General features: G+C 40.9%; 1 protein-coding gene across 4 annotated transcripts; it reads right to left on the reverse strand.

Moving 5' to 3' along the window:
* Positions 1–5,346: 5,346 nt before the first annotated feature.
* Positions 5,347–22,474, reverse strand: LOC125718941 (CCR4-NOT transcription complex subunit 3-like). 4 transcript variants are annotated; one of them, XM_048993264.1, is made up of 18 exons: positions 22,323–22,474; positions 21,026–21,089; positions 19,166–19,233; positions 18,354–18,428; positions 18,101–18,190; positions 15,212–15,340; positions 14,895–14,990; positions 14,596–14,815; positions 12,387–12,520; positions 11,653–11,709; positions 10,458–11,388; positions 10,194–10,296; positions 9,924–10,065; positions 8,209–8,308; positions 7,872–8,028; positions 7,602–7,734; positions 7,383–7,508; positions 5,347–6,728 (listed from the first exon to the last, which is right to left on the reverse strand). In XM_048993264.1, exons 2-18 carry the CDS (start codon positions 21,048–21,050, stop codon positions 6,630–6,632), a joined length of 2,685 nt encoding a protein of 894 aa, XP_048849221.1. In that variant the 5' UTR covers positions 21,051–21,089; positions 22,323–22,474; the 3' UTR covers positions 5,347–6,629. The 4 variants fall into 4 exon arrangements, with proteins under 4 accessions (XP_048849221.1, XP_048849219.1, XP_048849220.1 ...); XM_048993262.1 differs by having other exon boundaries at positions 7,872–8,070; XM_048993263.1 differs by lacking the exon at positions 22,323–22,474 and adding an exon at positions 21,390–21,731 and having other exon boundaries at positions 7,872–8,070.
* Positions 22,475–23,382: the final 908 nt, after the last annotated feature.

Here is a 23,382-nt window from a genome sequence, read left to right on the forward strand (position 1 = left end):
AGAAACAGTTATGTAATAAAAGGAGTTTTTTTTTTTTAAATCAGAGTCTAATTTCACCAAAATACAGATATGACAGCGGTGGCCAATGGGGTGACCACAGTCACCCATTGCCACCCCCAGATCTGCATATGATCTGTGCTGGTCAAGTTTTACAATAATGATGACTGTTCAGGCTAGGTATAATTGATATGGGGATCTCAAGAATTATAGAATTTTGAAGGAAGGTAGCTCTGTGTATTGCCCTAAATCTGTAGGGCTGGGATTGTGAATTGCACCTCCGCTCTGTCTGTGTGGAGATTGCAGATCCCCATGTGCAATTCAGGGTTCCTCTGGGTACCTTGGGCTCCTCTCACAATCTAAAGACATGCAGTGAAGTCAACGTCTCTGAATTGCACATAGAGTGTAAGTGCCCTAGCATCAGTCCATGTCCATCACTAGGATAAGCAAGTGTAAGACGGATGCAGTATTGAATGAACAAAATTTTTATTTTTTAACTAAATTTAACATAAAGTAACTGATGCACCAAATTACCTTGATTATTAACATCAATGCAGTGGACTAATGTTTAGGTTTAAAACAGGTGTCAGAAACAGATTCAGTTTTTTGCAACTGTCCCATTAACACTGTCCCAGTTAACTTGGTGTCCTACTTTACCTGACTCTTATTATAATATTTTAATGGAATAGCTTATATACTTAAAAATAATTGGAACATGACCCGAGTACTCTTCATATATATATTTTAAATGATTATGAACCTTTGTTCCTATTGGCTGACCAGGTAATGTACTGCTTTTTTGGTATATAGCAGACAGTACTGCCAATTAGGACAGTTTGCCTACACAGCCAAACTCAGCAGCATTAGACAAAATACTTTTAACGTGAGACCAAAATAATGAAAGTCCTATTCATTTAAGACAAAGTTCAAAAGTGGATGTTGGATAAATGCATTCGGCAGCTCGTATTGTCCTTCTTTGACTTCTAAATTTGTTCTCAGTATGCACTGCATAGGTTATAACATTGTGACTATTATGTTTTTTTGTCCTACAATAAACTCTAAATGTGTGATATTAGCTGGATAACTCAGCAGCTTTAAGATCAACTACTGGTGGGCCTTAGGACCCAAGTTTGAGTTTCAAGTTGACCAAATCCATGGGGTTTGTTTCTCACTGGGCTGGGTTGATGTGCTTGCAATTGCTAATTTAAATCCCAGGTTCAGCAGAATTATATCACCAGTGGGCCCTTGACCAAAATCCATCCATATATTTTCTATACCTAAAAGTTTTATGCAGGCTAGCTTGGGGTTTGGATCCTATCCCAGAAGTGGATGCAAGGCAGGGATTAACCCAGGAGGGGCTCACAGGGCACACATACCAGCAGGGGCGCCGCTAGCAATTTTGGGCCCTATGACAAAATATGAGGTTCCCATTCAGATCTCTGGGGGCCCCTAAAGGGCGTGGGCCCTTAGAATTGTCCCAACTTTCCCCCCCTTAGCGGCGCCCCTGCATACCAGTTACTTACACTTTCACACTTATGGGCAATTTAGTAATTCCAATTCATCTCAGCATGTTTTTGGACTGTTGGGGGAACCTGGAGAAAACTTGAACAAAATCCTTAACCCCAATTGCTCCAGGGACTATTTGACCCTAGATGGTAGCTGGATGGTTGGATGGATGGTCAATTTGAATAAGCATCTGATAAATAAAATGAAAATGTCAAGGCACACATGAAATTTAGTTATGAGTCTGTGATGCAGCACACTATGTTGATAAATGTGCACCCTTCTGTGACATCTAGCTGAAATATATATCTGATAAACAGTGGTAACCTGGAGTTTTATTTTAGAAAATTTGTGAAGAGTGGTTATAAAATGCAAGGTGAGAACTTAACATAGTTTACCATTGTTGGAGTACGCCGACTCCACCGGGTCCTTAGATGAGAATAGATCACCCGGAGGCGTGGATGAGTTGTCCAATAACCTTTTACTCCATCTTTTATTCCATTTTTTATTCCATCAGATCGATCTGGGAACCCTGCGACACACCGTATCCCAGCAGAATTCGACTTCCTTAATACAGTCGAACTTCGTTACTACGTACAAGACGGGATATCAAAAACATGTACGTTATAAGCATAGAACGTTGTAACCACTTAGTGCAAGATGGATGAAAGAACTCACGAAATAGCCATGTAAATGATAAAACTTTAATAGAACAGACCCTTAAGTTGACTACAAACAAACGAATACATTATTACTTGTTAAATAATTCAACAAAGCTCATTTGGATCCTTGAAATTTTCCTTAAATTACTCACGATTACTTAGTGCCGGCCGGCGATAAACGGCAGCGAAAATACACAACGGCTGGTCAAAATGGATTTTTAAAATAAACATTCGCATCCAAATTGGCATTTGGCCTGAAAATATTAATGAAATATTGGTCAAATTAAATCAACGCAATAGCCAAGCAACGCAATAGACAAATGTGCATTGTCGGGCGAAGATCAGGTAGATACAGGTAGATGTAGGGACACAAGTTGTGGTGGGCGGGGAGAGTTGTAACGGTGGTTAGTTTTCGTATTTTCTCTAGAAATTTGGATGTTGTATCGAAGTTTACGCTGTAAGGGTGTACGCTGTAAACAATGGCTGCTATTGGAATAATGCATAGGCTAAAAACGGGAATTAGAAACCTGTACGTTGAAAAGGTGAAAACGTTGTATCCGGTGTACGTAGTAACGAGGTTCGACTGTATTCATGTGTGTCTTATACCCCTCTACAAGCAGCCCCCGCCCCTGTCCGTACTTTTCCACTTTCTGGCAATTTCGCCTTATCTGGTACATCATGTTGTTCTCTTTTGCCTAGCAACTGTCACTACAGCCTGCGTCAATAGGTTAACTTTGGTACACACAGAGCCTCCCTATATGTCCTTGGTCCCCTGCAGATATCGCTCTCCACACCATTCTAAGCAGAGACTTCTTAACTGTATGAGATAAAAACCAAATACACAGTTATTCAGGCTAAGTAAGTCACTAAACTGGAAAACTGTTGCTTTTAGAGAATTAGCTTAAGAACACAATCATATATACAGTATGTTGACTTCAAAAGCATTTGAATTCTTGTATACATTATTTCATTAAATCTTACAGTTAAAGCTTTTTCAATTAGATATTACAAATTTTTAATTTCAATCAAAAAAGTAAGCAATAAATATGTCTTCATATCTCTATTGATGGGGTTATAGTTTCAGTGTCATATTTTCAACTGCATTTGCGACGATTGTGGTTGTGCCTGTCATGTCTTGTTAATATTTTAACGTAGAGTCACCCAGACACTGCCTTGACAAGGCTCCTCTTTGTCTAACAACCCTAGAGCAAAACCCAAAGGTACAAACAGCATTAATGTATCATCAATGTACCCGAGTCCATTTCTGCACCTTAAAAGGTTCAATTACCAACAGCTAAGGGTACAATTGGTAGATCATTCAGTGTACAGCCCCAGTCACAAGCAAAGGTACATTTTTTACCCTTTTTTTCTGAGAGTGTAGATGTATGGATGGATTGATGCATGAATGGATGAATGGAGCTTACAGCAATCCCATTATGAGACTCAAAAAATTCACTGCAACTCAGATCATTAATCATTAGGTCAGGTCTGGTCAGGGGGCATGCACTTGTACAGCATGTCGGTGTACCCACCACATGACGAAACATTTCAGGATCCTGGTTGGTGACCCCCCCAGGCCAACATGTGGTCTAGTCCCCCCCTCTGGGTGGTTCATAACTAGTTGGAAAATCAGCCTCAAGAACCGTGAACCCAGAGATATCAACATCTTATCATCAGCCTTAAGCAGCTGCTCAAAGCCAGCCCACTGGGTCACAACTTCAGTGTCAATTGTAAGGATCGTTCCTGTTCCACTTGCTCAGATTCCTCTAACAAATGCCTCATCTGCTCTAAGAGCCCACACAGCCGTACCTCTCAGTTCCCATTACAGACCAGAGCTGCCATCGAACCACACACTAACTTGTCTCGATAATATCCAGGGTGCCCTGCGAGATGAAGCGCCTTCTTCTGGAAACAGCAGCAACATCAACTTAACCCTAAAACACCTTCAAAGCGTTATCACAGAAGGTATCCCACATCACATTAGACTCAGCAGTTGCACCCAAGTTTGCAAGATCCACATACACACTGCAAAAAATCTTAAGAATCAGCCTGATCTTGGAGTCTGGCTTGGTCCAGCCATATTCTAATAAGTGGTAGTGTACTGGAACTAAGCAGAATCTTCAGAGCAGAAACAAGTCCGTGGTCAGAATTCACAAACTGGGCACTTCTGTAGACCCTGCAGTTCTGTAGAAACCTCCTGCACATGCTCACAAGAATGTAATTTATCTCCTTCACCGCACTACCATTATTGAAGTACCAAGGGCAATGATGCAACTTAGGATGCTGAAACCAGGATCTAGCCACAGCAATGACTCAGAGTATAGAAGCCATTAGAGCAACTAGACGAATAGGTATACCCATCAACAGAGATCTGGCCACTGTCCAGTCTCCGTACCTCAAGGAGTGGCTCCAATGAAAATCAGGCCAATAAAATATTTGCCTCGCGGGATAGCAAAATTTAATATCAGGTGTGAGGTGGATGAACTTCCGTAGCCAGATTGGAGTCAGCATACATTCACTGAGTTAATTTGCTATTTTTTTTGTTCTCTACTTCCTAATGTACTTCAAGGTTATATCATGTAATGCCAGTTTTTTTTTGTTTTGCATTTTGTTGAGATTGGTGTTCGTGTGGCATGAGTTGACACTGATACTATTCAGTTAGCTATATATACACATTTAAAATGTATTTTACAGGGATATTATATGGTATTATGATTATGGGGGTAATTTTATCAGTGTCACGAAAGATGAGGTAAAGAAAACAAGGGTATCCTATCCCATTGACTATTCATTAGCATTTTGATTGTCATGTTTAATGTCACATTTTGGTGACATTATATTCATTAAGTTAATGGTGTGAAAATGCACAAATGAAATTGAATGTAAATCAGAAAAGTTTAACATTGTAAGTTATGGCCTTTTACAAGAGAAATATGTTTAGCTGTAAATTAATGACTCATACAGTAACAGACTTAACAGTATAAAAACCACTGAACATCCCTTTAGCAAAGCAAAGTGGAGACAGTGACAGCTAAAAGGCTCCCACTGTGCACATTCTCCACTTACACAGAAACACAAATAAGCCCAGACTCATTTTAATGTATACGCGTTCCATGAACGTAAAACCAGAACTTTGTAAATTAATCATACATAAATGCATTAAGGCATACCATGTGCAGACAACTTTTCTGAAAAGTAATTTTATTAATATTTTACAATTCTTTTCATGGATATTTTTCTGCTTCACTTGAAGTGTTAATTACCATGCTGTCTAGATGACAACAAATAAGCATGTAAAGTCTATACAACACTATGAGAGAATTTCACATTTTATCTCTGTATTCTTCAATTCCCTTCTCTCACCAAAAGTAAACATAATAATGAAACTGGGCATTCAATTAATGGGGCATAAAGTCTTGATTTTGATTCCGCTCCATCCCTCAGATAATGTAATACTTTTACTTCATTCAAGAATGCACTCCCACATAAAAAATTAAAGCATGACTAAGAAAAAAGGGACCTCAGACAGAAGAATGAGTGTTTACCAAATTTTGCGTTCTTGCAAAGCCAGAAAGTATTCATATAAAAAAATTTTGGCTAATACCCACTATTTTTTATAATACCCATTATTATTATTACTTCTTCTATTCCAGAAGAAGGTGCTTCAAAGTGTTAATTCATAAGGGGCCCTGATTTTAGTGTCTTATTGAAGTGCTACTCTGAATGTATTACTCAGAATGCAGTTTTACGCTTGCCAAAATGGGAAACGCTGTCAACTCCTGAGCTTAGCAGAATCCTGTCGCACTTAAGCCTCAGCACTGCTCAAATTTCACAGTAACCCCCATAGTTTAGATTTGGTAACAGCGATGAAGCTGGGCTTTGTTGCATAGTTGTTGGCTCTGTGCAGGTTTGACAGAGATATGAGATGTCTTATGGGCTGTGATAGAGCAGGTCTACAAATGTTCTTTTGGCAAGAGTGCTAATTTAGACAAGCTTGCTTTTAGGCTGCATCTTCGGAAACTGAAAACTGGAGAAAAAAAAGAGCTGTCAAATGTCATGGTCCTGGATGTCTCCACAGTTTTGTCTTGACTTTTCTCCTGACACTTTATCGACTGCCACACTTCCAAATGGAAGCGATGCCCAATTATCTTTGGTTCTCAGAGCTGCAAGCTACACCAAAATACATAGAGAGACACTCATTTCCGATACAGACCTCTAGCTCATTTCGTCCCCAAAGAGCTTCAAACTAATGATTGAGGTTGAGAGAGGGCGGGGGCACTGAACTAGGAAGGAGGTTCAAATGCATTCACATGGTGGGTGTGTGGTGGTGAGGGGGCCTCAGGCCAGGAAGAAGGTTCAGATGCATTCTTATGAAGCATTAAAGTCCATTCAGCACCTGTCTTCTTGCTGTACTCAGCTCAGTCCAGGAATGTCAACAGTATCAAACCCTTTTCCATCATTAGTCTCTCACTGTAGATCCCGGTCTTCAAGGTACCTATACTCAAATGTGAACCCTTCTTTCTTTCTTTGGCCCCATTTCTCATAGTCAAAGTAGATGTATGTCCCCTAAAAAAAAAAAAAAAAGAAAAAGAAAAAGAAAAAGAAAATTATTCCTGCTGCAACTCAATCCATCCATTTTCCAAACTGCTTATCCTACTGGGTCGCGGGGTGGCCGGAGCCTATCCCGGAAGCAATGGGCACGAGGCAGGGAACAACCCAGGATGGGGGGCCAGCCCATTGCAGGGCACACTCACACACCATTCACTCATGCATGCACACCTACGGGCAATTTAGCAAGTCCAATCAGCCTCAGCATGTTTTTGGACTGTGGGGGAAACCCCCCCACACCCCACGATGACGTGGGGAGAACATGAAAACTCCACACACGTGAGACCCAGGCGGAGACTCGAACCTGGGTCCCAGAAGTGTGAGGTAACAGTGCTAACCACTGCACCACCATGCCGCCCCCCTCCTGCTATGGTGCCCCCTCCTGCTATAACTCAAACTGCAGAAAAAACTCAAGAGTAAACAAGCTAAATAATACGTCTGCCATCTTACACTAAATGTACCACTGAGGAACTTAATTACAAAATTAAACCTAGGCCCATAGGATGGGCAATGGGCAAAAGAGTTTTCACAGCATACTAAAAGGACCTGTAAATGGGAATTAAAAGCAACGGGTCTGCTTTGGTCTGTAATCCTCATGATTACCATGTGTACCTGTTCAAACTCATCTGTGATCGTCTTCGGTTCCTCATGCCTCTGGAACCACATCATATACTTCGTATGGAATCGCCATGACTGCTTCTTCAATGCTTTGGCTGCAAGATATTGAGCCTTGGTTCCCTGACGGAGGGTGAAACGCAAATGTTAGTACAACTGCAACTCCCTCAAACACACCCACATGTTCTCTGAATATGCACATATGGCCAGTGTTACCTCAAGGTAGTAGAATATGAAAAACAGTGTCTCAGTGGAAAGCCTCTGGTAGAACTCCACAGAGTCTGAATGTGGAGGGGGCACCTGGTGGTGGAAAGGCAAGGTGGGACTTGGATTCCTCATTAGATACTGCCTGGTGGAAGAAGGAAACCAAGAAGAACTTTCATCAAAACACATGAAGACAGACAGAAACCAAAAGCTCAAAACACAAAGTCTGAAAGATTTAACGTGAACAAAACAGAGGCACAAAGAGAATCCGTAAAGGAATACCTGATCCTCTCCGAGTCAGATGGGTGAGGCATATGAGCCCAGGCAGACTCCTGCATGGCTTGTTGGTACAGCTGGTCTTTGGACAGGGGCACAGGCCCCAGAGGGCAGACACCCAACGAGGGTGGGATGCTGACCTCAGATAAAGAAGGCTGAGGGGCTGCAGGGGGGCCAGACGAGGTGGTAGAACCAGGGAAAATATCTATCAAAAACAGGGAAGGTAGGTATGACAGGACATCTAAGAATAACTCTGTTCATTTACTCCGATTCCCTACAGTACCATACTAACATGATGTCTAACAGTCGATACCATTCTAAATAACCCATTGTCTACTCTTACCTCTTTCTGTAAGATGCAAGGTGGGTACCTCCCCATCCAGTCCCGATGTCAAGGCTGCACGCTCTGCCATGGACTTCAGAGAGCTGAGTGGCTCTGGAGCCTGGGGGATAGGGGATGACAGACAGACAGCAAAAATTGCATCAGGAGGTCAACACAGTTACTCAAGTTCAGTATGGGGTCCACATGTAAATAAAGGGGCTATTGCGAAAACAAAAAGTCCATTTCACAACCAACCATGTTCAACAATTATCTCCAGTCTGCCCCTCAAGGCCCTAATGGTGGCATGACTGATCTACTGGGAGCAGAATCAAACCAGCAATTTCATACACAGGAGTTGTATGGTACGATTGCACTAGCATGCCTTTCATTCAGTTCCATTCTAACCGCTCAATGTGACCATCAGAAAATTTGCTTCCTGTAGTGAAGTGAATTTGCAGAATGTTTTCACTTGCAGTTCAATTCTCATAGTTAAACTAATTTGGTGTGGCATGGGCAGGGTTGACCCCTCAGTTCCCTCATTATCGTAGCTTTATCTGGGTACCCTGTCCTTTTTGACTGCAAGTGCCTACATATAAAAATTTCAGAGAAACATGGCCTGGCTGGCAGTAATTCAAACAGGACTCAAAACAAAATTCCGATAACTTATTATTTTTTTTTTTACCTAAATCAGTACTCAAGTTCGTATTAGCTGTAATTTCTGTTAACAGTGCAGATGAATATTTTAGGCACATTTGCATGGCTATGAAAGTTTTCCTAACAATACTGTGGAAGAAAAACATGCGTGTGTATGTCTCTAGCACATCGCTTCTCATGCATGTTGCCTTACAGTATTTTCAAAACCAAAGTTATTGCAGTATATTAGTGGGGGTGGGTTACACTCAATATAAAAATTCACTCAATTCTTGCAAAGACACTAGAAACTTTTCACTCCAGTGTGACCATACTTTTAACCCACTGAATAACACCAAACCTTCCAACTAAAACACAAACTGGGCAGCTACATATTGTCATATATATGCTTCAATTAAGTTACTGGAGCAGATTTAAAATCAATGATGTTATGCTTGCTGATGGTAGGTACTAGCTACACAGCTGTAAAAATGTGACCCCATTATCATGATACCCCATATTGCATGTTTAAGGCATAAAATGTTCACACTACTTGTTTTTCTGAGAAGCATGAAAGAATGAATGAATGAATGAATGGACACATTACCGATCCCTGTGGGGAAATTCTTTTCACCTATCCCATCTTGCACTCCATGACACACATGTAAGAGAGGGCAAGCTTGGCAACCACCTGCAGTGGTGCTGCCCATGGAGCTGGGGGATTTATGCATATGATTTGGTTCCAGAAACAACTCTAAATTGTAATCAACTGTAAATGTGTTCAGCAGGATACACAGTCATACTAACATTGATAATTACTCAATTTAAAATTTATATATAAATGAATTTGGTAACAACCATCTCGTGTCAGACTTACCCCCTTGGATTTGACTTTTATTCAGACTTGACTAAGGTGGACTTAACAAGGAAGGTCACCAAGAAAGCTAGCCTGTTACATCTCTTTATAGTATTAAAACGCTATTACTCAAGATGTGACCAGCAAACATGACAACTTACTAGCCCATCCCCAAGCTCACCATGGCAGTGTTACAGTAAACATACAGATGCCAAAGAACTGACTGTAATTAACTTGTACTACAACTAACCTTCATGCCTTCTGAGCTTGGTGTATAGGAATGAGGTCCGTTCAGAAGATTTCCACTGTTTGACTTGTTCTCACTATAGGAGGGCGAAGGGGAACTGGGCGGCAAAGTCATCGACCCCAGCAGACTTGAGCCACTGTCCTTACTGAAGAGAAGAGTGAACTTCCTTAACATACAAGCAGTCAGTTCCCAGATCCACCAAGAACTATACTGCGAAGAGAACCAGAATGATTCATTTACAACAAAACAAAATTCAGCTACAACAGAACTTACGGAGGATTTGCAGTGGAATTGACAGACGAAGGCTGTCCACTTTGCGATTGGTTGGCTGCACTATGCGAGTCTGTACTGCTGTCAGCCACTACAGAACTGTAACCTAAGGAAGACATGGAATTGGTTTCCAACCTCCAAGAACTAAAACCATACATTCAGTCAAGGCTGAAGCCCACATTTCAGTTACACTGCAGACACAGAGGAAACAGTTAAACAGCAAGTAAGAATGCAAACATAACACGTTAAATTTCAATATAAACTCACTAGTGGTCCCATTCTGCTTCTGCCCACTGGGTGGTCTGGCAGTAATCCCACTTCCTGTTCCGACTCCACTATTTCCAGAAGTACCTGAGGTTCCACCATTGCCACCAATCACCCCCAAGCCACTCCCAGGTGCCAGCCCACCTGCTGGACTTGAACCTCCCTGTGGAGGGCCTTGGGCTACAGTGTGATTTGTACCTAAGCCCAGGATCCCACCGCTGACACCAGCGACTGCAGGACTGGAGCCCAGCAAACTTGCAGATGACCCACTTCCATTGTTACTGCTGCCCGATCCAACTCCACTAGTACTAGTGCTATTGGTGCTACTTCCACCAGAACCCCCCAGACCACTTCCTACTGCCCCTGAAGCAGCAGCCTGTGCATACGGGGCAGGGGTGGAAGCTGAGAGCATCCCAGCCATGCTGAGGGAAGATGGCATTCCAGACAGCCCCAGGCCAGAGACTTGGCTGCTTCCACTAACCCCTGTCACTGCTTTTCCTAAACCCAGACCAAGCCCAAGTCCCAAGCCAGAAACAGAGGTAGGCCCTGACGGAGCCTGGGACTGTGAATTTGGTGTAAGGGGAACAGGTGCACTAGAACTGGGAGGCGAAGTGGCAGAAGACGTGGGAAGCAGGAGGTTCGATGGACTGGGGTTGCTGTTGGAAGAAACAGAACTGACAGAGTTCTTGGCCTGGGATTGATTCTGCTGCTGGGCCTGCTGTGCTGACTGCTGCTGCTGAGTCACTGTGCTGTAGCTGCCAGAGCTGGGCAGGAGGCCTCCCATACTGCCCAAGAGAGAGTTTCCCCCAGCCATGCTACTGCTGCCTGCTGCAGTGCTGGCCATGGAGACAAGAGAGGAGGAAGAGGTTCCAGAAGAAGATGATGATGATGAGGAGGACAAGGAGGACGAAGGGTTTCCATTCTTTACAGGTGACTGTAAAAGAGAAAGCAGAGTTAATATGGTGCACATTCCGATCATGTAGACTGAGGATGGACGGAAATCAGGCAATGAATTGTTTTCTCTACTCTTAGAAAGACAAGACTCTTCAAAAGCATCTACTGGCTGAATGTCTTACTTTAAGATCACATACCGAATTACTCACACCCATGAAAATGGTTCATGGAAATTTCCTTGCAGTACGTCAGTCATAAGCCCGCTGGTCAGTCAAAACAGGTGCCTGGGGGATTCTGAACTTACCTGGCTGACCTCACTGTCTGTAGACCTTCCACGTTTCTTATCATCCTCTGAAGTCTCCTATAAAGACCAAGGCAATTCAAAATATATTACTTATATTCATGGACTTTCAAGCCAAGCTGTAGAGGGAAACCAATTCTTCTCTGCTACAGGCATGACAGCAGGCTGGCATTGCAGTCCTTGAGGGTCAAAAGTTAGTTTGAAGGCTTAACACAGAACAGACTCCCCCTGATTGAATGCAGCTTTGGGCCCTGCCCATCCTCATACTCTGCTGGAAAGCTAATGACAAACTGCGTACTAGTGGCTCAAATCAAGCTGCAGACACACAGGAGATGGGAAAGGATTAAATCTGCATGACTTTCCCATAGTTACTATGCTTGGAAAGAAGAGGCATGACTCGGCCCTGAATCAGGACGTCAACCATCCATAGACCAAATAAATTGGATGCAACATTGTTGGGTTAACACAAAAATGGATTATGCTGAAGAAATGGACACCATCAAGCACCTCCATAGGGTATGGGTAAACTCAGAATGCACATGGAAATCATGGATTTGCCATTGATGCCACACGTATTACAGTAAAGAGGAACAGAATGGGAGATAATCATGTCACTAATGGCGAATGATTGGAAAAGACAGTAAAATCTGTGAATTATTTTGTGTTCATATATCTGTCCTATCATGAGAGCAACTTGAAAATGTCATTCATGGACAAAGCGAGTTAGAGCCGTTTACCGTGGTGCCAGTGGCAGGAGAAGGAGGGATAGGGGAAGATGAGGTGGTAGAGGTGGGAGTGCTGCTGGAGTGGTGGAAGATCTCATCCTCCATGTGGGAGTGACCAGGTGGAGAGGTGGCCACTAACGATGGGGCTACAGGAACACAGAGAGAGAGAGGTGACCACTTCTGCAATGAAGCTCGGACGGTGCCAGAAAGACCTCAAAGTCCTGTTCCTATTTTTATACAGACTGGCAAATTCACCTGATCACATATCAATTGTGTCACAACCAATGTAAGAAATACGTCGTATGATCTAGTGGTCTTGCTGAATTGTGGGGGTGTGCAACAAATCATATGATTTTTGTGATTTAAATAAATTCATGTTTTTTGATACATGCATGAAGTACTGAACCAGGTGTCCCTCAACCATAGAAGGGCTACACAGTTTACCTGTTAACTAAATAATTACGGTTTAAAAATGCTTCATTAGCATTAAGAGAACTCCAACATGCCAGCTCCATCAGATATTTTGAAGGTTTTGATATAGGGTTCTGTTAAAATCTGAAACAACCAAAAATAGATTCATGTTTGAAATAATATCTTGTAATCATGTTTTTTTTTTTCTTAGATAGATACTTTATTGATCCCCGTGGGAAAATTCTCTTTACGCCTCCAACTTGCTCTCTAAGTGAGAGCGAGCTGGCCGTAAAGGGCAGCCACCTGTTGTGGCGCCCAGGGAGCTGGAGGTTAAAGGCCTTGCTCAAGGACCCACAGACAGGGCAAGGCTGAGCTCGAACCGGCGGCCTTCTGATCAAGTCCATCACTGAGAAGTCACCTCCATCAGACGGATTTTCTGTTATATTCATTACAAGTACGTTCAGAATGATTTTTAAAAAGTCTGCCAATAAAAAAAAGCTATTGTTAGGTCTGGGTGATACAACCTCAAATCAGTTTCACAATTGAACATTTTACCTCAATTAATGAACTATTTTATTTTTATATTGTCCATATTTCATGGACGAAGTTTGTACTGTAAATATGCTCAACTATTAAAGCTGCAATTTTTTTATAATGACGAATATTTTATCTGTATGATTTTAAAATAATTGAAGGAAACACACTGATGAACCATTTATGGTTATTCATTTCAAACAGTTGAAATCAAAGCACAAATCACTTGAAATGAAAATGTCTTAAGAAAAAGGGCACATTTCAGTTTTAATGAAAAAAGCAAGTTCGTAAAGAAAAGCAGAAAAAGTGTTTCCATTTCTTGCAAACAACATAAACCATTCGCACTGGAGTGATCAGGTCTGTCTTGGTGAAATTGATCCTTATAAGCGGATGATCATAACTTTTTTCCTTTTACGCCTGAGGCAGATTACCATCCAATTCCATCCATCCATTTTCCAAACCGCTTATCCTACTGGGTCGCGGGGGGCCCGGAGCCTATCCCGGAAGCAATGGGCATGAGGCAGGGAACAACCCTGGATGGGGGGCCAGCCCATCGCAGGGCACACTCACACACCATTCATTACCATCCAATTGATTTTTGTATATATTTATTACATGAAGGTGATAAGACAGCGATGCTATTTAGTGACTGAATTGACTCAAAACACAGTACAGCTGTTGTAAATGCTTTTCAAATTAAAGTATTGCACAAATTACCAGCTGTAGAGGCAGACTTGCCCCTATGTGGCTGTCAAAGTGTAGTTTGACTCCCATCCTCTTACCCTATAATGCCCTTAGTGTAACAGAAAAGGCTTCTGCACCAAAAACTAAATCATTTCTAAGTATGTTTTAATCAGTAGTGACGATACAAAAACAGTAATTAATGCATTATGCAATGCATAAGTGGAGAAATGGAAGGGAAAAAAAAAATAAAAAATCTCACACACACACACACACACACACACACACACACACACACACACACACACACACACACACACACACACACACACACACCTCAGGTCAAAAGCGCTCCCCGACCACTGACTTACGAACAGATCCTAGGCAACACAATGCAATCATAAACAAGTCGAAGACTGATTTTGTTATGACTGCACTTGCATATCATGCATGCGGTCCATGTGAAATACTGGAGGACCAATGTGACAGGCAGTGATTTAAAAACCACACACACACAGAGCAAAACAGCCCCATAAAATGCCAGTGTACAATTCAGAGGCCAACAACCTTCTTGGATAAGCAGTACTCTACTTACGGATGTCTTCGAGGTCCAGATCGTCATAGAGGAACTCATTCTCCTCAAAATCGGGATCCTGAGAGGAGTCGAGGTAGTACTCCACATCATCCTTGATCTTGCGTATTGAATCCACCTGCACCGAATCATTGTCCAGCATTCGCAGGATGGTCTCCAACATGCGTATGTGGTACCTGTGCTTCTCAATAAAACGCTTCAGCTCTTCAATGCGGTCCTGCTTCTGTGGAACAGAGAAAGAGACATTACTGCCAGTACTGTGAGAGCTCTCTTCAAAGCAAGTGCCAAGTGCACAGACTCACCTCTTTGTCTCCTTTCTTCTTTCGAGTTTGGACTGAAAGACTCTCCACCTCACTCTCGAACTGGTCCACCTGCATGTTTAGTGTATCTATTGTGTTCTGTTTAGGGGCACAGAGCAATGAGGGAGAAAAGGGTTTAAGGATTTACAACACCACGTTTTAGTATGTCCATCTAAAACACCTTAAGCCACATGAGGAGGATTAAGTTAGGCAGAATCTAGGTAAGAAAAAACACTTACCAAATCACACCTCTCAATAAAAACTGTATGTGATGACCCTAGACAGGATCTGACAGAAGATGCAGGGCTGGACACACTTACCGTAAGCCACTGTCCCACCTCCTCCTTCTCCCGCTGAGCAGGGTCCACTTTCTGTGCTAGTCCCAAACCCTCCTTGGAGTAGGCCTTTGTCTTTGTCTCTCGCTCAACAATCTTAAATCGCTCCATTTGCTGCAAGTTAAAATTAAAAAACATTTACAACACAGGTAATCCACCACTTTAAAACTTGACGGTGACAAAAGAAACCACAGCATATATGTTGTAACAATGCATATGCCTTTTCCCAGCTTGTTAGGGACATCTAATTAGTAAATGTGACAACTTAGGACAATATTCCCCCGTTCAAAACACACACACACACACACACACACACACACACAAGTAACATTACAAAGGACATACCTAAAAATTGTGGAAGGCTTACATTAATGGGGAGAATGAAATTTTGGAATAACAGAGGGAACAAATTTCCTTCACAACAAGCCACTACAACCCTCCACCACATCACTCAAAGGTGAATTGCAGGTAATCCTTAATTTCTGCACAGACACACTGAGGTTTAAGCCTGGTTCATACTTCACACTGAATTTTCATTATAGGGGCCAGCCTCAGAAACCACAGAGGGGGCTGTGAGCAAGAGCATGTACCACTCACAGAAACCACGCAGATGGCCCGTTATAATGCGTCAGTGTTATTTTTGTCAAATCTTTTCATTTGAAGATTTAGCTTTATTTTTCATTTAGATAAAGTCAGAAAGATATAAACTAAACAGACATATGTTTTAGTAAGTTAGATTCTAGGGATAGACAAATTTGCAGGACTTTGCCAACTACTACAAAATATCTTAATGTAGTGCTGCTTGTTATTGGTTCAGGTGCATTGCACGAAAAAGGCCCGATGATAAATCATTAATTTGCCTGAATAGTATAAAAACAGTATGAAAATGATTTGACGTTTGCCTTTTATCCCCCCCCGCCAATTTTAGGACCACTATTGTTCCTAATTTACATAAATAATATGGATACCAATATATACAGTAAACTGATGAAATTTGCAGATGACACCAAGGTGGGTGGTGTAGCAGATACTGAATTAGCGGATCAGCAGCTACAGCGGGATCTTGATTTAATTAGTGACTGGGCCGATACCTGGCAGATGAAATTTAACGTCGATAAATGTAAGGTACTCCATCTAGGGAGCAGAAATATAAAGTACAGGTATTTCATGGGTGTCACTGAAATAAAGGTAGCTGATCATGAGAAAGACCTTGGTGTGTATGTTGATGCTTCCATGTCCCATTCTCGCCAGTGTGGGGAAGCAATAAAAAAGGCCAATAGGATGTTGGGGTATATCTCCAGGTGTGTGGAGTTTAAGTCAAGGGAGGTAATGCTAAGATTATACAATTCCTTGGTGAGACCTCACCTAGAATATTGTGTGCAGGTTTGGTCACCATATCTTACAAAGGACATTGTGGCCTTAGAAAAGGTGCAGCGTAGGGACACAAAAATGATTCCTGGTTTACTTGAGCTAAATCTGTTCAGTCTCAAGCAAAGGAGACTGAGGGGGGACATGATCCAGATATATAAGATTCTAACAGGTTTGGATGCTGTCCAACCAAATAGTTACTTCAGCATTAGTTTAAATACACAAACTCGTGGCCATAGGTGGAAATTAGCGGGAGAACATTTCAAGCTGGATTTAACGAAGCACTTCTTTACACAGCGCGTAGTCAGAGTATGGAATAGTCTTCCTGATAATGTAGTGCAAGCTGAATCCTTGGGTTCCTTTAAATCAGAGCTAGATAAGATTTTAACGACTCGGCTATTAGTTTAGTTCTCCCCAAGCGAGCTTGATGGGCCGAATGGCCTCCTCTCGTTTGTATAGTTCTTATGTTCTTAATTGTCTATAGTTAATATTATCTGGTTAGTTTTCAATATTTCTAGATTTATAGTTGATTTTCACATCTTAATTTCAGCTTGCAGAAATGTTTCCATTATGGATTACCCTGCCTCCCGGACTGTAAGTACACAGTACATGTTCAGTTTTAGGAACATTCTTAAATTTTAAATGTAACCTGCATCCGCACTTCATTAACACAGCTTTGCACTACAGCGCTACCCCCGACTGTCATCAAAATACATGGTTGGCCTGATGTATTGACACAAGTAGCAGGAAAATTCAAGACTGCTGACAGTTGAAAACTATAGCACGTGCCGTGACACGGTTTGCAGGAATTATGAACCAGGTCTTATTCTGCATGCCATTATCTTCCTGAGGTCGGTACTTGGAATTGTGAATGTCGTCACACACCAGTTAACCGTATTCCAAGGAAGCAAGTCAGAAAGCCATTTAGCAATACCAGGGACCCATTTCAATAAGCAAGATTTCCTGCTTTACCAGATAACTATAGCAGGCCCCAGGTCTAACAATATCAGTTAACACATGCTGTATTTTGCACATAAAACATCATAGCAACAAGTTAGGGACTGGGCAGTACTGTACGTACAACAGATGAGTCAAAAATAAAAAGCATGTGCTAATAAAAACAGTATAAAACTACAGCTTTAACATCTGTTCATAAAGGGTGCAGCCATCTTTACTTCTGAGATCATGGTTGTGTAGATTCCTAAGAGTTTAAATCGTAATTCCAACTTCAGTGGGTATTCCAGTTGAAATTTCCAACTAGGAAGTCTGAGTTACAAATTCAAATGGAACGCATCATTAGGTTAACTCAGCCTAGCTACATCTGTATTATTAAAATACTCAACAACTTGACAGAGAGCATGGCATGCATTTCAAAGAATACATTTATCAAGTGTCAGCCTTGCTCAAGCATAATGTACAAATTCTGCTTACACTGACCGATGCAAATACAGTTAATGACCTGTTATCCTAAGCACTGAATTTAAAAGATGCTCCATACATGCTTACCGTCTCAATGAGTTTTCTATTCTCAATCAACTGCCTTTTGTCTTTGATTTCATTGGAGGCAACCCATGTCTTTATTTGGTCACGAAGACGCTGGTAGAGGAGGAGAGTCAGTCATTTTATATGTATGTGAAAGATTAGGTCCCAAGGTAACAGATTTCATTCATGAACTTCAAAACACATGAAATTCTGTGCAGAGCATTTCCTAAGTAAAGTGTGGCTTGCAAGGTGAAATGACACAAGAACAGCTTCTCACCTGCAACTTTTTTATCTCTTTCTTGAGGTCCGCTTCATATTTTTCTTTCTGATTTGCATTAGCTGCATTATGAAGCTAGGGACAACAACAAGAAATGACTGTCAGGTAAGAACTTAACTTGGGGAGGAAAAAATTTAATTTGTTTAGACAAATGGTAAATGGACTGCATTTATATAGCGCTTTTCTACTCGTACGAGCACTGAAAGCGCTTTACATTTCATGCCTCACATTCACCCATCCAGACACACATTCATACACCGGTGGTGGAGGCTGCCATGCAAGGCACCAAGCTGCACACCAGGAGCAATTTAGGGTTCAGTGTCTTGCTCAAGGACACTTTGATGGGGGCAGGAGGAACCAGGGCTCGAACATGCAAGCCTCCGGTTGCCGAACGATAGCACTACCTCCTGCGCCATCTTCCCCTCATGTATGCATCTCAAAAGCTTGACCAAAGCATTGAGAATCTGACGACTGCAATGAAGGCTGAGCTGAAAACAATTGCTTGACAATACCACTGCACAAAATCTAACAGTGACATATTGCATAATGTTTTCAAATTGTAAAACGCAATGCACTGGCCACTGAATTATCTGTAAATACTACCAAAACAAAGACATTGCCTGAGTTAAAGGTTCCCAGAAAATGTAACCCTATTGTAAGCCAAAAAGGATTTTCCAACTAAAGACTAAAAATTATTTAGGAATATCAAGGATAAAACAGGTCTCCACACAATGCTGTTATGATACATGTATTAACTGTCAGCTTTGGGTGTTCGTACACATGAATAACAACGTAAAAGTTATTTTCCTCACCTTCTGCCAGATGTCTTCAAACTGCTCTACACCCTCCCCTACTTTTTTCAAACATCGATCTATTTCACCTGGCAGGGAAGAAAAGGGGAGGGGGAGGGTGTCACAATTTCATATAGGCCCCAAAACCAATGAATAACAGAAGCATTATTCGCTTGTCATACCTGCTCATTACTACCTTAATGAGGCAAGTCATACAATAAAGCAAGGAAGGATTACAAGACGATTTGGTCAAATATTTGCTCTCCAAATCCTGATACCATGGTTAAAGTGAATATCTTCAAATATATTGTTTGCAGGTGTTCGACCTTATGGTCCAATCTTAATGAGACTTGGCTCATCACCATGGAATAAGGAGTCAAGTGTCTTGCAAGACTTGCGACGTTAATTTCAGCATTTTGGACACTCCAGGACCATTAAGAATAAAACTGTGTGCAAGTCATTACTAAATAACTTTAAACACATTTTTGATAAATTTATGAGACACCAATACAACTGAAACAACCATCATGCATTTCTACATTTTTTCCATACACTGGGTAACAACTACCAAGTTCCAGAACATATTTTAAATATCCAACCTGCAAAACAAGCATACTGACTTACTGTGGTAAAATAAAGCTAAAACCATCATACCTCACAGCCCTGAAGTGCTGTACCTGTCAAATATTTTCTGGCTGTTTATTTTTTATACAGTAATCCCCTTGTGTGTCATGAATCTCACTTCCCTATTCATTTTTTATCCATGATAGAGACAGAGTCCTAAAACTAAGTTTGTTCTGGAAAAGGCTTTGGTTGCATTTCCAGATCAATTTCCTTCGCATTACTCCTCTCATTCAAGACTCAACAACCAATGAAAACCAGTCGCATGATCTAATGATGGTTACATACAGCTGCATCAACTTGACTCAAATAATTCCGAATATCTTCAATTTAGTCATGTTTTACTTGCAAAGTTTGTTCTTTCTTGCTGAAAGGAATCTGTACTGCTGTTTGACCTACATAACGCTAACTGGTTATGCAACTCATACAGTTTTGCTTATTACTTTCATATTAGGTTGTTGCTATGATGCTTGAATGAATAAGTGGAATAGAAAACTGATGGTTGGATGGGATGGATGGTAGCAAAAAAAATTGCTTTTTTCTCATTTGCATGTCACAGTTTATTTGGATTCAGTTTAAGGCAGTGGTCACTAACCCTGTTCCTGGAGATCTACCACCCTTCAGAGCTTAGGAGCAGCCCTAATTTAACACACCTGATACAGATAATCAGGCCCTTCAGGTGCATCTCAATATCAGAGGCTAGTATTAGCTTTAACATAGCCAGCTCCAATACTTATCTGTATCATATTTGTTAAATTAGGGCTAATGTCAGTTAATCTGTTTGCAGACTCAAAAAGCTACCTAGTTATACATTATACTACTGTACAGCATCCGTTTAGAACTTCTAATGCTATACTAATAAAGCAGGAACTATATTCCAACTTCACAAAATTTTGATTGTAAATTTAATTTCTTTAAAAATGTCTGCTACACTTAAATATGAGTTTTTACATTAATAAGATGTATATTTAATTCTGGGGAATCAAACTTTTCTGCATCAAACCTCAGATTCTTTAATACAAGAAAAATTCTACTACCTAAAGACCTTTTTATGTTAGCCAATAAGCTTGATTTTATGACTAAATAAAACTGCATTACAGGTTTCAGTTCCATGGAACAGGCTTTTACTGAGGCAAAGAGTAAAATACAATGGATGCACCAAACCACACAGTGGTTAACCATAGTAAAAAGTAGAGGGAATAAATTGTAAGATTGCACTGGTTATTTCAGAGAAAAGAACATACTTGAAATGGAATTTACCTTGTAATTTTCTTTTATCAGCCATGACTTGAGGACTATGATACTGTCTTCATACCGTCTTTCACTGTGAGATGAAAAGAGTTTTCAACAGTGTAGGTTCAGTGACAGTTGGGATATGACCAGAGCAATATGAGTTCCGCAAGCAAAAACATTGAAGTAGTGTTAATGTGTCAATCAGACATAACACACAGAACACATCATAACACACAGAACACATCATAACACAGCATACACACAAAATTCTGAAACATACAAGTTCCACATAAAATAATACCCTAAGACATGACACAAGACTCTTAACATTTCAAAACTAACTCCTAAAAATGTAGACTTAAATGTATGACAGTTTAAAAATGAAGCTTACGTTTATATCAAATAAGCTTTTTAATGTTCGTATCAAATATTTTTGACTTTGGCTTTACTTAAATAAAAAGTAAAGCATATTGCAGGCAAACACCCGAGTCTTACGTTCGCCTTAATTAAATCAGGGGCCCGGGATCAAAAGGATACGTCAGGCTAAATAGACAAATGAAAAGCAAATCATCCCGCATGTTCACCGTATAAACAGTACACGGGAAATCCGTTTTCACATCACCACATCTACTAAGATATGGAATCAGCTGAAGATTTCATATAGAGCTTCAGACAGGGCTCAAACATTAAAGGAATAACTCTGATCGACAAGCATGTCTAGTGGTTACATCTAGAAATAAAGATTCTGCTTATAATCAGTTCAGCGCGAATAAGCAAGAGCAGATTCACTCAAAGCACTAATTTGACAAGTTCCGAATTACCTTAGTTTACTGATATGGACGATAGACATATTCTGTATTTAAATCGCTCGCTACGTCGTAACTGATTCCCTTATATTATGTATCTAAAGTTGTGTAAAGTACATTGCATTGAAGTGAGAATATGAATAATGTACGTATTGTAGTTTGAAAATGGCCAGATTTTGCAAGCCATTCAGCGGTAAAAACAAATCCCCACGTTACTGGAAACTATACGGCGCCAGTTCAGCCAGAACGGGTGCTTATAAACTGTGAGCTCCAGCTCCAGTTTTCTTCCAATTATTATTCGACATCTACCGTTATAACTATTTGCCCCTTATTGTCTGACTTGGCAGGTAGGCACTGTATTTTTGCAAGGTACGAGTGATGCCTGGCTGGGCTTTTCAACCAGCTAGCCATATACACAGTTAGCCAGCTAGCATCAGCCAAGCAAGCCAAAACATAGGTAAAGAAAAAATACTCGAAGTTCATTGTGGTTTTTCTAAACGGAAAAGCAGTTAAGCTACCTGAATTTTCTGGATTTTCCTTCGTCTTATTATCCGTCTTTTGGTATACTAATTCCACAAATCTTCAAGTAATAATTTTTATTTTATTATTTCTTTACGCCAAACAATCACTCTTCACATCCAAGATGGCCGCCAGGAACATCCCCCCTCCTCAGCTGTTACGCGGATGTCCTGGAGCCCCGCCCGCCGGCGCGTGATTGGTAACGCGCGTACGTTAGCAGGCTTCAATGGTTAACATGACTGGTCGCTCAGGAGACCTTGCGTTTCCTCTTCCGCACGTCACCACTACGATAGGCTTATTTGTAAGTTGAAAGTTAAACAATGCAACATTTTTCTGCCCATACAGTAATTTCTACTAATACGCGGCTGGTAGAAAAGTCACGTGACTAAGAATGAAGCAGAAAACACTGAACACATTTTCTCACACGTGGTACGATTTGTTTTGAAGAATTGGTAAAATATTATTTTAAAAATCGTAAGGTTTTTACGAGTAAGGTATTAATAATGTAATATAACGAGATACCATTGAGATAAAAATATCAATATCTATTCTGGTTTTTCTAACTGGGGTTTGTGCAGTGATTCCATTTAATGGGTAAGGCTGGAGTTACGTGGTTGCAGTTCCTCTTCAGTGTTAATCTGGAGGGAGTGTACAATAGCATGGGTGTTAAGGTTTCTAGCTTTATTTGGAAATTAGAATATGAGTGGGTTAAGTAGGAGATCCTCATAGGGTGCTGGAGTAGAGATTTAATGCTTGACTCTCATTCAGTAGATAAAATGTGTTTCTATGAAAAATTACTATGGAGTACACTGGCCAAGATTAAATGTGTTTTGTATCTTTGGAGGAGCCTGACTATGTTTTCTGGGAGGTGGGCAGTCTCTCGCGTATGAGAGATTGACACTTGCTACTTTATCTTAATTGTTATACGGAGACCTGTGTTTATAATCTTGGTATGAAGTCAGTATTGTTAAAATTGCACGTCTTGTTTTTGTTCTTGATTGCCATGGGCTGGACATAATGATGCAATTGAAGGAAAATATGTTATTTGTATGCCGGCAA

The sequence above is a fragment of the Brienomyrus brachyistius genome, chromosome 23 (genome assembly GCF_023856365.1).
Source record: "Brienomyrus brachyistius isolate T26 chromosome 23, BBRACH_0.4, whole genome shotgun sequence".
Lineage (NCBI taxonomy): Eukaryota > Metazoa > Chordata > Actinopteri > Osteoglossiformes > Mormyridae > Brienomyrus > Brienomyrus brachyistius.